A 14,151-nucleotide genomic window follows, 5' to 3' on the forward strand; every position below is an offset into this window, starting at 1 on the left:
CTTTTAATCTGCAAACAATCCTGCATAATCCAACATTCTGGCTCTCAATACAAACATCGAGGGTGTGTTTATCTTGGCAGTGGTCTTGTCTGTTTGAAAAGATCATACTAATATAACACCGTCTACGTACTGATGATGTATTGCCATTTATTTATTTATTCTAAGGACCCCTATTGTTTCCTATGAGTTTCTGATATCAACTTTTAAATGATATTCATTTAGGCGGTGGCGTGGGAGAGTAAGAAACATATATTCCTGTGGTGTGCCGTTTTTGTGGCTCTGGCATTTACAGTCCAGGCCGTATCGTGTGCCTCTGCAGATGGGCTACGTGGGAAGCGAGCAGGCTGAGAGTCCCTGGTGGTCAGGAAGCATTTGCAGACAGGCAGGGCAGAATAATAATGTATTGTAATGGAAACCTCTGGAGAGAACGCCGGGTCACCTCTCCATCCACAATCCAGTCTGACTGAAGAGTACACACACACACACACACACACACAGAACATGCGTATAGCCACAATATGGTATGCACACATGAGCAAAAAGACTGCTTTCCATCTACATAATCTCATTTTGCATTATTCATCCAATTGTTTCATGTCAATCATGAAAATCAAGAAGCATAGCTTAAAATGTGATTAAAGTGCACCAAAAATAATAATGCTGAGGCAAGTGCTTATTCTGGCTTCTCCCACTTTTAAATCACATCAGATCAAAATATGTAACACAATGTGAGAGCACAGAACAATGTGCGTCTAGATGGCTGTCTAATTTAAAATTAAAGTGGAAAATAATCAACACTAAACTTAAAGACACAGTATTACAGTACAGTATGTTTTACTGGAAAAAAAAGGCCACTTAAAGAATAATAAACAATGAACACAAGATTTTTTTGCTTGTAAAAAGTACAAAAATACATTTGATGGGACAATTCACTTGGTAAGATTAATTGAAATAATATTTAGGCCTTTCAAGATGAAAAAACAAGAGATGTTGAAATTTGCTGGAAAAACCCAGAATATCAATACCACCATTGTTTGTGTTTAAAAATGAAGCTATAGACGGAAGGCGATTACATTTAATTTGTTGTTCTGGTTAAACAAATGTTTTTTTATTTTATTTTTTTACTTGGTGACAAACCGGGCACGCTATTTACTGTTTTTTGTGCGAAACTAACTGGCTCTCACTTCATGCTAGTAGCATCGATCTTCTCAAGGAAGCGACAATGTATGCTATCATTGATGAATCGATTACATCGCTGCAAGCCACTCTAAAGAGCCAATGCAGTTTTCCCTTTCAGTTCTAGTCTTGGATGAATCCGCCGGTGTCCCGGTAGTGTTTCTCTAGTTAGTGTTTCTAGGATATTCTTGTTTTCTCCCCGTCACCTGGAGGTTTCTTCGCCAATCAAGCCTAACCATCAAATGTATTGCACGCTCATGCTTCCCAGTAGCTTGTGTCCAGTGAGAGGTGGCCCCCATCTACCGCCTCGCGCTTAAAAATGACGTTCCCTTCGGTTCATGCCGCGTGTGATAAACAAGCATCGGTGCAGGATTGTTCATTTCGTTTGACACGTCTTTTGAGTGTTTCCCGCTGGCAGTCACTGTCATGAGATCAGTTGTGTTGTCCTTCCAGAGGGAGCTGCTGGCGGATCAGCGGGCACAGTGGCAGAAGATCCTCCTCCAGGCCCTGAGGGAGAGTAAGATGATCCTGGCTAACACCAACACCAAGGACTACCGGCTTAACCTTTATCCCTACCTCTGTGTGCTGGAGGATAAAGAGTATGTTGACATCATGATACAGGTAATACAAACCACCTCACCCAGCCTTCCACTCAATGCAAAGCCAGAAGTCTTGGCCTTAAGAAAGACTTGTAAACCACAAAGCACAAATCAAGTGTCTGACAGTGACAACAGCTGCAAAAGCATCAGGCTTCATCTTTGGCAGCAAAGGATGTTGCGCTTTGATCAGATACCTTTTGCTTCCAACATTGACAAATGCACAGCATGTGTTTTTTTTAATTCTGAAAAGACCATTTACACTTTGATTTCCCCCCTGACTGAGGGATTGCTTTTTTCATTAAAACTGAATCAGATCTGCTTTTTGTGACAGTATTTTCCGAAATGTTGTCTTCTGTTTGGCGCTTTGAACTGTGTCTTACTCCTCAGAGCGTTGCCAACCTGCCTCCCAGCGGAGAGTCACTGAAGATTTTAGCCCGAGAGCTGGGCAACCGGGTCTACACCAAGTACTCTGTGCGGCAGAAGCACCAAAACCAGATGGTGGACAAGTTGCACAACATTTACAACGATTACACAGACCTGCTGGCCAAAAACACAAAGGTAAAGTAATCCTTCTTGTGTATGTACTTCTTATGTGTATTAGTTTAGCAAAGCAGAGTGTGTCTCCTGCTAGTTTATCTGAGCAATATTTATTTGCTGTGCAAAATAAATAGTTTTGCATCACAGTACTTACAGTAGAGGCAAACCTTTTTTTTTTTTTTTTTTTTGGGCTGTACAACAATCAAATCCGATTCCGGCTTCCTACGTATAAATGAACAAGATTTACTGTGAAATTCACATTTATAATGCGTATGATATTTCAAATGCATATTAAATGTTGCGCTTCCCAAGCCAGCCACCAGGGGGCAATCTAGTTGTTACAGTGGCAGCCTTTCAAAAACTTTCCTAAATGTTGCACCTGCGGTCTGGAGCAGAAGAAGACTATTTTGGGTAAAATGTTTTGCTACAATGTTATTTATGTTTTGCTTCTAGGATATGCACTGTGGATAAGGGCCAGTCAGGTTCTGAATGAATCCAATGCGGAAGAGTCTTAAACTTGCATTCTCTCTAATGTCCATCAGGGGCCGACTCAGGTTGCAAAAAGAAGACTGGTTGTATAAAAGTCTGAGAAAATGACCCTACTTCTCACTTGAGCCATGAATAATTATGACCTCAATATTTACAAGGCATATAATCAAATAATGTGTATGTGGTTTTCAGCTCTAGTTACATAAAACACAATCCGTGGCTCTCTATTCTGCTCCACCAGTGCTTTGATAGCTGTGGTACACTGTGGGGAAAAATGCTAATGTCATCAAGATTGTAATGAGCAACAGCTCATTACACTGCAGTCGCGAGTTATACCAGAAGTTAGTTAAGGTTTGTTTGCATGCAGCCTTTGTAGTCAAAATGATGCCTATTATTGTGTTTTTGTTGTTGTTATGACTCCAAACAATCAACGTTTTACTTACTTGTCTGAGGACCAAATAATGCTTTTTATCCTCTTGGCTGAAATATTTATACATCAAGGCTTTTACAGCATTCATCATATTTCTCGAAACATGAAAGCTTATCTTTTGATTAGATCACAAAAACAGTGCCTGTTTGACAAATCATATTAGGTCTGAATATAAAAAAAAAAAGAGATCTTGGGTCTTCTCACGCATGTCGACGCGCCGTCCAGACTCTGTAGCTCACTGAGGAGTCGATGCAAATCAACCCGCTCCCATTCTTCTCCCTCTAGGAGTACAACGTCCTGCCCAGCGAGCAGTGGTGCAAGCTGGAGACGGACCACAGCTCAGGACCCTCGCTGCAGGGAGGAGAGACCCACTGGCCGTACATCGTATCCCTGGAGCTGGGCACCTTCATGGTGGATATGATGGTCAAGAACCTCAAAATCAACAGCGACATCCTGAACTCTGCTTTCGAGAGGAAGCTCATCCCCATCCTGTACCACATGTACACCTTCCGCAGCACACGACAGGTACGGTGGCTGTGCGAGTCTCTCCGAGTGCTCAAAGGAGTTGGAAATAAACGGGGCTTTGATAACCTGGTAACAGGATTACTGAGCATTAAAGCAGAGCACCAAAAAAAAGGTCCTTTCAGCTGAGATTTATGTGGAAAAATGGTCAATGGTCAAAAATGGATTATATTTAAAGGGATTGCCGGAATCCTGGGAAAAATATTCGAAAGGGTAAAAAAAAAAACAACTGTTCAGTTAAATCCAACTATTATATTCATTATGACCTTTTTGGAAATTACACTCAATTAGTCCAATTTAGGTTCACAGTTGTTGCACAGAAGTTAACGTTCTCATTGATATGGGAAGAACCCACCTGTGCACCCGCCTATCCACCTGTGACGCTCCAAAGAACGTGAATCCTAAAACCATCCCCCCCCCTTGTGTGAATTGGCAGAGGGAACAGTCGAGCAAGATGAACGGGTTCTGGGTTAATCCCTTTTTTAGTGTCCCCTTAATTGGCTCGCTGATTTACTGCCACGGGACCCTGCAGGAGGGTGAGCCGACCGTGGCATGGGAGAGGCAGAGAGACACAGAGAGAATGATGGACTCTTTGGACTTGATGCACTTTGACACTGTTGCAGAATTTAGTTATTTTTCTCGTAGTTCTCCCCCTCCCCTTTCGCTCTCTCTTTGGAGGTTAGCCCATCAGGGGAGCATCCTAATGATTTTACAGCACAGCACGACAGTCTGACTCATGCAAGAAATGCTGAGGTGTTTTATTTTTTCTGTCGGGTTACTGTATTTATTCTTACGATGGTCTTTCTGTCCAGTCCGATGTACGAGTTAGAACTACCACACAGTATTTCTCCTCCGGCCTGCCACCCTGGTTTTTAAATGAAATAAAGACAAAGAGAGAAGTTCCTTGAGATCATCTGCAATGTGGAAGCTCAAGTATGTAAGCCACGTTTTAGTGATCACTTTTAATAAAATGAAAATGGGACAGTTCGGTTTAGCTGTGAGGTTTATCGTGCAGATACTGACTCAAATTGTTTGATCTGGTATTTGAAAATGTGGTTGATCTATTCAAGTAACATCTATGTTTACATACAATATACTTTTTAAACGGTTTAAGTTTGGCCCAATTTGTCGCTGCGTTAATTTTTTATTTAAAAAAAAAGCAATTCCGTAAAAGAATATTGATGTATTTATCTGTTAGATTTTAGTTTTTTCAAAGCGATTTTTGAAGTCCAGCCTGATGTTGCTACATCAAAGAATGAACCCAGTCACTTCCACACAGTGAGGCATGCAGCTCATTAATTAAACACTGGTTTCGGATCGGTACTGGGCCGAAACCCAAAGCCCAGGTATCGGTATCGGGACTGAAGAAGTTTGATTGGTGCATCTCTATTTCTGGAGCTACAGTTATCACAGTCCTTTGTGGCTGTCGGCTATCTGACATTAGCTGGTGACTAGCTGTATGACTGATGAATGATATCTTTGTTAACTTATGTTTATGCTGGTTGTTTGGGCCTGTCCACCGCACGGCCAGACTCCTGCATATGCGGCTGAACTACTACCAACCTCAGGTCCAACCAGTTAAATCTTCTGTCCGTCCCACTCCCACGCTCGCCTTAAGACCCGCGGTGACTGAGCTTTTGAGGCAGTAGCACCAAAGCTATTTTCTGTTTCTGTGATGTCATTTAAAAACCAACTAAAGACTTACCTGTTTACACTGGCGTTTGGTTAAATACATGCTCTATGGCCTGCTTTTTTCTGTTTTTATTTATTTATTATGTATTTTACTGCATCGTGTTTTAATGTGTATTTTATTATGTTTTCTTAACTGTTGTAATGCTTTGCCTGTTATGGTGGATTTGGTTTAATTTATTTAAAAAAAATCAACTCCTGTACAGCACTTTGTGACCTCTGCCTTGGATAAGTGCAATATAAATAAACTTTACTTACTTACTTGGGGCAGAGGTTGTTCTTGTCAGTTATGATTTAACTAATTTAAATAATTTGAAATAATAATTAAAATTATTTGAAATAATTATTTATTATATTATTATTTTTTGTGTGCAATACTGTTATATCTTTTATATTTTGTGCCTTATTTTTATTTATTTTTTACCTTAAGTTTATTCTAATTCTGTGTGTTAGGAGGACCCAGCCAAATAAGCATTTCATTGTATAGAATAACTCTGTTATCTGTGCATAAAAAACATCTTGAATCTTAAACTTCTATGAATCAGATGCTCGAATATGATTTTTTGCCATTTTGACTTCTAATCGGATTTCCTTTGATGTTTCACCCTCCAGGTCGGCTTCATCAAACCCCACCCCATCCTGACTCAGATGCAGCAGGACGCCATGGAGACCAAGTTGACCTTTGACTCCTACGTGATGCCGATGCTGTGCCCTCCTGTGCCCTGGACGTCTGTCAAGTTCGGAGCCTACCTGCTGACTCCTACCAAGCTGATGCGCACGGTGGAAGGGGCCACTCAACACGAGGCGTTGTTGGAGAAATGCCAGAACCTCCTTCCAGTCCTGGACTCTCTCAACCAGCTTGGCAACTGTGCCTGGTGTATCAACAAACCCTTGTTGGACATTATCATCTCCATCTTCAATGATCGGGGCAGTGATAAGCTGGACATCCCTCCTCCTCTGTCGGAGGCCCCCAAAGTACCCCACTTCATCGCCCACGACCCCGCTTACACCGCCTCTGAGAAAGCCCACATGAAGAGGGAGGTGATTATCGCCAAAAAGAAATGCAGTGAGATGCACAGCCTTCGCATGGACGCTCTGTATAAACTCTCCATCGCCAACCACATGCGGGACGAGATCTTCTGGTTCCCTCACAACATGGACTTCCGGGGACGAACCTACCCCTGTCCTCCGTACTTTAACCACCTGGGAAGCGACGTCACGCGGGCGGTCCTCGTGTTTGCAGAGGGGAAGCCGCTTGGGCCGAAGGGGATGGACTGGCTGAAGATCCACTTAGTCAATCTGACGGGGCTGAAGAAGAGGAGCTCACTAGACGGACGGCTGGAGTACGCTAACTCGATCATGGAGGACGTCTTGGACTCGGCAGACAACCCGCTCAATGTCAGTTTGTCTTTATTGCTCTTCCCTGTTCATTGATGGCTTCGTCCAGCCGTATATTCATAGTTCCACATAGCATTTTGAGGTTTACACCAGAAATACAGAAACGGCTGCTATTAAAAGTTTCTGAAACATGCAGATTGTAGCATTTATCCTTTTCTCTCTGACTGCAGGGACGGTGAGTCTAAATAGTGAGCTTTTTCCGGGAGTGTTTATGTTTTATGTTCGCAGTATTAATGTCCCATGTGCTTGTGTTTGCCTTCCTTCAGGGTAAGAAGTGGTGGATGGATGCAGATGAGCCTTGGCAGGCTCTGGCCTGCTGCATGGAGATCGCCAACGCTGTGAGATCTCCCGATCCAACGCGGTTCATCTCCCATTTTCCCGTTCACCAGGTAGCATTTTAAAAAACGACACAATTATTTATCTATCAACAGAGTTGCATAACGATTTGTAATGTTATTCACCCTTTCACTCCCATTTATACACTGGTGGCAGGGTAAGGTGAGCTCATGCCGGGGGATCGTGTTTAGCACCTCCTCCATGCAGCTGTTTTTGAAAGGACAGTAGCTCCAAGGCCTTCAACCTGCTCAAGGATTGGAGATGATAATTTGCCTTTTAGCAAACTCAGTCACAATATCATCAAATTTATGGCAGTTAATTAATTTGCACTGAACTAATGAATACATTAAATAGCAAAAGGGAGAAGCTTGACTTTTTTTAATTGAACAGCATCGAGCACACGGGCGGCCCGCTGCTCCTCCACACGGCACAGATGCCGCCGCTTTCAGCCAGAGCTCGAGGGTCATGGAGGCAAAGTGAGAGAAGAGCACAGAGACACTCGGGGCAGAGGCCACATTTTCATGGAAATTAAATGAAAAAAGACAAATTCTACAGCTGGCAGGAACGTGGCCATCATCTTCACTGCAATATTTATATTCGGCTTTTTTCATTTTGCCTCGTGAGCTGAACACGAGGACGATGCCGGTTCCCAGATCCAGCTAATCTCATTCAAAAGGACTCAGTCTGGTGGACAGCTGAAAGCAGTTCATTTTTAGATGTATTTTTAACACGGTTAAATAAAATACAAAGAAAATGACCTATTGCTCATCAATTAATTATGAACTCCCCTTGTGACTTCCCTCTGTCGGATGCCTGTTCCAGCTGAACGACTTGGTTAAAGATGTTCATAGTCGAGCATTAAATGCAAAATTCACTTTGTGACTTTCCTGCTGTGGGGCATATATAAATTGTGTGAACTAACGGCCTCAAACAAATCTTTTCCCTCTTTATTCGGCTTAAGGGGATCTCGCTCATGTGCTTTCTTACTGCTCTTACTCTCTTCTCTCCCTTTTCTGTCATCTTCCTCGTTTCTTTGTTGTATTTTCACCTCCACATTCTTTAAATCATCGGTTCTTTGTTTTGTTCACCTGTAACCTCCCGCCTCCCTCGCACTGCCCTCTCCCATTTGATGTCGATCCCTGCAATTCTCTTCTCTCCTCCACATCCCCACTTTAATCTCTCCTCTCCTTCCCGCCACCTCTCCTCCCAGGACGGCTCCTGTAATGGTCTCCAGCACTACGCCGCTCTCGGCAGAGATGTTATTGGTGCCACATCAGTCAACCTCATGCCCTGTGACGTGCCCCAGGATGTGTACAGCGGAGTAGCACAGCAGGTCAGCGCCAGTGGGCTCTTTCATTCTTTCATTTTTTTTTGGTTCGCAGTGTTTTTGCTCCCTACATGGCCTCAGAGTCGCACAACATAGCCAAACAGCAGGGTTGTTTTTGGGAGGTTTTGCAAGGCACATGGCAGTTGCTCAGCTGGTAATATTCAGATGACTCACAATGTCCCCAGTTTCTTATGGCAGGTCCTGAATTTGTGCTCAGTTTCTTCGAGTACACTTGCATATGCAAAGGCATTTCAGTCCAGGAGGAATTAGTTTGCTCACGTTTCACAGTCATTGTAAAACTAATTCCCGTATTGATTAAAGCTGGATAAATAAACCTTGTTGACTTGTAAAGATAAGCGGTACAATAAGTAACAGCGGCAACAGTCATGTTGACGATATTAAACCTAGTAGAGCTGAAACGATCAGTTGTTTACTCCCTTAGAAATGGAATCAACAACTGTGGGAAAATGTTCTGATTCAAACTTCTAAACTCTGAGAATATTTACTGCTTCTCTTCTCCTGATGTCGGACCCACAAACATGGCTTCACCTTGGGTTTCATGAAACTGTGATGTAGTGGTTGGTGTATGTTTTTCTTTTGTTTAGGGTCCGATAAAGTACAGCAATTTAGTAAATTTAGCAAAATTGCTGAACACCAAAATGTGAAATACACCTGTAGTGCTATTTATCAACCTTGATCCACATAAGTAGATCATAACTCTCTCCAGAGTGACCTTCAATTCATTTAATTAATTCATTCCTACAGTTAATCCAAAAACTAACTTTTGAATGAAAAACAGAGGTTTAGTGACCTTCCCTGGTGTTAGTGGAACAAAATGGACTCACTTGGCTCGATTGATCAGGCAACCGATTAATCGGTCCGTGATGATCCTTTTTTTCGGCACTTCTTCCCCGATTGTATGAATAAAAACCTCCTCCAAAAGACACGTTTTGAACAGAGCCTGTTTTGTCCTTAGCGCCCATGTAAATGTGCACATCTGTACGTACGACATAGGTGGAGGAGTTCCGAGTGCGGGATGCACGGAGCGGTTTAAAGATCGCCCAGGTCCTGGAGGGCTTCATCAGCAGGAAGGTGGTGAAGCAGACCGTGATGACGGTCGTGTACGGGGTCACGCGCTACGGGGGACGCCTCCAGATAGAGAAGCGACTGAAGGAGATTGATGAGTTCCCAAAGGTACGTTAGTGCTGCCGGATCGGGGGCTTCCCTCGCACCGCATACTGTTTTATTTTTAGGGTTGTATCAGCGTGGTATGTTAGAGTGGCCTTTTAGCACAGGAGCTCCTCTGAGTCTCTCCTTACGTCTTCCTCTTTGGCTTTACATTCTCACACACACACACACACACACACTGAGCCCACACCGACTCGGAGTGATGTACAAGGAAGTCAATCATCCCCGGAAATTATTGCTCCATTGTCTCCTGCATGTGCACAAAGACGTTTATCACAAAATTGGCAGCGACTGCGTATAATTCGTCCACCATAAAAGGATTCTAGTAGCTTTGACCTTGACAGTAAGAATCGCACCACGCTGTCTCTTAGGGAGCTGCACGAAGCTTTTAAAGTTTCTGTTAGCCAAGCTAATTTATGTATCATCTTATTGCAGTGAAATACGATATTGCACGGTCCTGTCAGGGCGGCCAGGAGTGTAATGCAACAACAGATATATTTGATATCCTGTGCACAGTCATTATGAATCTATTTTTAGTTCGGAACCGATTTTAGTTGCAGGGAAACGGATCCGCCCATTCTGTCAAATGACACCATGGCAGGGGGATGGAGGCGTTTAATCTTCTTATAGCTTATTATCTGTCAAATAGCTATATGCGTCCTTACAATAGTTGGAGTTAATCTCATTGTCCGTATAGATGGGATCGCCATGATCCTGCCGTCAGTGTATCTACCAGCTCGCAGCCGGAGGATTGTGCTAAATGACTTCTGCATAATGTCCCTAATTGTTTAAACAGGGAATTAGGGGGGAAGTGTAATTGTGAGTGATTACAGGGGGGCGGATGAGGCAGCTCCCACAGAGGAGGCGATCATATCGCTGTAATGATATGAGAAATATACCACGCTCATTCGGCGCTGCAACTTTCATCGCTTAGTATTAGCGTTTTACATGTAAGCCCTAATTCTAACCAAGTGGGGGAAATGACACACAATATATAGTTTGTTTTAATGAGAAATGCAGCGGAGCACAAAGGTATTGTTTGTGTGTGAAAATAAATACTCGAGACTAATTCATGTATTTCCAGGATCATGTGTGGGATGCATCTCACTACCTGGTGCGACTGGTGTTCAGTGGCCTAAAGGAGATGTTTACGGGGACCAGAGAGATCCAGGTGGGTTCATTGCACCGACATCAAGTCAAATACATTTTCTCATCTAACAAATCACCACAAATATCACATGCAGTATCCACATTCATTCACGCATGCAGTAAATCATAACCCCTGGTTTAGAGTAACATCCATTTTGGTAACTTTTCATGGGGTCTCTGTAATTTCCTGATAAAAGTTTTAAACTTTTAACACAAAGGTCAACTGACACACTTACGCTTGAAGGATTACTTCACCCTTTAAAATGTATACTTGTGTATCAATTACTCACAGCACGTTACCTTAAATTCTTTAATTGAAGTAAATGAAGGTCGAGTTTAATTAACAACAGCAAAACTATATAAAAACAACCGTTTTCAAATTCCCACACGACTCGCTCAGCCTAATAATCCAAGTCCAGTTTATTCAGTGGTAGACCCAAACACGTGCGTTTTTGCTAAAATCTCATTATTTAATAAAATAACTTCTGCTACAGCCGTCTCATGCTTGTGCTGCAAGTCCAGACGGGTCCAAAGTGTTTTAAATAATACAATTTGGGTGAAAACTCGTATGGATGGCAAGTAGTGAGCACAACAGTGGACATTAGAGAGCTGGATTTTACTAAAGGAGTTGTGTGAACGTTAATTTGCTGTTAATAAAAAAGCCCGGCCTCCATTTACTTCTATTCATTAAGGAATTATTCATTTTTTTAGTCCGTTTTCGGATTCTCGAGGAAGTTTGCGAAGAAAAAGAATGAAAGATTTCAGGGTTGGTAATTTTGTGGATGAAGTATCCCTTTAATTATGAGTGTAACCTAAAGAGCTAAACATGCAAAATAAAAATAAATAAAAAAAAGTCTACAAACAAACACACAGTTCAACATATATGACGATTAAAGTTTCCAATAATGGATTAATGTTAAATTGGGTTTGCATTAAACAGTTTTCTCTTTTTTTTTTTTTTTTTTTTTTTCAAATAAATTTGTTTTGAAATCAACCACTATGTATAAACCCAACATACCTCACTTACTCTTAATGAGATAACACAACATAATCCCTAATTTACCCCTAGGAAACTTATTATTAAAGAGCTATAAAGTAACAGGTTACTCCAGTTTCTAACTACTGACCTACTACTCCACATTGGATGATATTTAATTTTTATTGATGGCTTAGTTTACTTCAGTATTACCGTGGCAACGACACCCATTCATCACATAGAGTCCATTTATATTTTTGGGACGTGCACCTGGTCGGGGGTGTGTGTGTGTGTGTGTGTGTGTGTGTGTGTGTGTGTGTATTACCTCCACAGGCAGAGAGGAGTCTGGCAGCAAATAGAACCGCCGCTGTGTGTCCTCTGGGGAATGTGTCGGCATGGCCCAGTCTGAGAGGAAAAATCCCCTTACCCATCATACCTTGCTGCCACCCGTGTGTGTGTATGTGTGTGTGTGTGTGTGTGTGTGTGAGAGAGCACACCTGCTGCTTCTAAATAGGTCACATCCTCATGTGTTTCCCAGCGGAGGGCGAGAGAATATTCCCATTGCTGTCATCCCTGACCTCTCTGTATGTTTCCCATTTATCAACGACTCATTCTCCTCAGACGGTGGTCCTTCTCTCCGTCTGCCCCTCGGTCTCCCTCTGCCTCTTATCAATCTATTGATTGATCGGGTAATCTCTCCAGCTTCCCCATCCGCTAATCTCCCGTTTCTTGGCTGTGCTATCTCCATGTCATTGTACCTGGGACTATAAGGAGGGGGAGGTGGTGATGAATGCAGCGGCTTTGGGGCCAGACGGCTACCTCAACTTGTTAGGACCAATATATCTTCCCAACAGCTCTCTGTGTGCCTGCATGTGTGAGGAGCCACTTGTGGGGCAGTAATAGAGGGGCTCTATTCTTGGAGGTAGACTGTGCCAGACACGGCTTCATTTTCTTTCGAGCAACAACAACAATTCACATGTTCCTCAGCAAGTTTGCAACCATTTTTTACGGCAAGAAGTAGAACAGCAGACTGTCGGGGCTTGAGAACCGAGATCTCCATTGACAACTGCTTCTGCAATTGCTGTGCATTTAATAATAAATAACTTGAGGTTGAAATGCAGGGATCATCTGTCGACGCTGTGGAGAGAAAGTTCCTGTTTTCTGTTTGTTGTTCCAAGTGCACCGTCGTGTCCTTTTTTTTATATGTGAAGCCTGATTTTATTAAATCTGCCACTCAGCTCTCCAAAAGCTCTGATTTGAGCTTGATTGCTCCGTTCTCCACACACACACAGACACACAGTTACAAACATAACAAATAGGCAGACTCACACTCTTGATTGGTGAATGGGGCTTTTAATATTTTCCTAGTATGCCCTCACTTTAACTTTGCTGGCGTCCATCATGTGTTGCAGGATTGGCTGACGGAGAGCGCCAGGCTCATCTCCAAGTCCGGCCACACTGTGGAGTGGGTGACGCCCCTGGGTTTACCCATCATCCAGCCTTACCACCGCACACGCAACCAAGTGGTGAGTTTTTTCCGACTGCAGGAACTAGTAACCTTCTGAGGAGCTCATTGTGTTTCGACTGTTGGAGGGGAACCGGGGTCTAAACTACAGGGATGAAGGTGGTGGTTGAAGGAGGCACTTATCCAGTCTGTGTATTACCCACGGTAGATGGAGGTCAGCGCCACAACAGACAGGAGCAAAGCAAAGCAATGCGCACACACACACACACACACACACACAAACACAAACACAAGCAAACGTACGTTCTATAAGAACAGGAACTTTCGGGGCGGGGGTTTGCAGAGATGCCGCCCTTGAACTCGTGTCCCGCCTCGTTCATAAAACAAGGAAGTACTCGAGTATCAATTTTTTTTTCAAAGGTTTGTTTTTTAAAGACCAACAAGCACACATTGTACACACCTTTATTGACTCGGGAGACATTTACCATCCTGTTTACATCCAGACTGATACTATAAACCCCTGTGTGAACCAGCTTAGTGCTGGTGCAATGTAATGTGTTTCAGACTTGACCCCTCATTGTCTTTTTGTTCTAATATTTCCATGAGGTATTGAGACGCTTTGGATGATCACTTTGACTATAATCATAATTTCACATTGCAATTTCCACTCGTTATATTTCATTGGACTTTGATGGAATTTCTGATGAAGCTGGTAATAAATCATGGGGGCCAGTTAACGGTGAGTCAGAGGCGTATGGTCGGCTCACACACACATCAGTCATGTGAGTGTTTACAGACAAATATAACATCACTAAGAACAGCGGCATGCCTAATAGCTGTCGGCTCATAACGAGCTATAAATCTTGTTCA

General features: G+C 42.8%; 1 protein-coding gene across 1 annotated transcript in view; it reads left to right on the top strand.

The window, feature by feature from the left end:
• polrmt (polymerase (RNA) mitochondrial (DNA directed)) overlaps window positions 1-14,151 on the top strand; it is a gene marked incomplete at its 5' end in the record, with an annotated part of 43,636 nt that overhangs the window by 12,169 nt on the left and 17,316 nt on the right. Inside the window, 9 exons of the mRNA XM_079221272.1 lie at window positions 1,630-1,797; window positions 2,163-2,333; window positions 3,517-3,756; window positions 6,055-6,840; window positions 7,107-7,229; window positions 8,387-8,509; window positions 9,518-9,697; window positions 10,776-10,862; window positions 13,229-13,342. Of these exons, the coding sequence (XP_079077398.1) occupies window positions 1,630-1,797; window positions 2,163-2,333; window positions 3,517-3,756; window positions 6,055-6,840; window positions 7,107-7,229; window positions 8,387-8,509; window positions 9,518-9,697; window positions 10,776-10,862; window positions 13,229-13,342 (1,992 nt within the window). The remainder of the gene's footprint in view (window positions 1-1,629; window positions 1,798-2,162; window positions 2,334-3,516; window positions 3,757-6,054; window positions 6,841-7,106; window positions 7,230-8,386; window positions 8,510-9,517; window positions 9,698-10,775; window positions 10,863-13,228; window positions 13,343-14,151) is intronic.

This window comes from Taurulus bubalis (assembly GCF_910589615.1).
Source record: "Taurulus bubalis genome assembly, chromosome: 7".
NCBI classification, from domain to species: Eukaryota; Metazoa; Chordata; class Actinopteri; order Perciformes; family Cottidae; genus Taurulus; species Taurulus bubalis.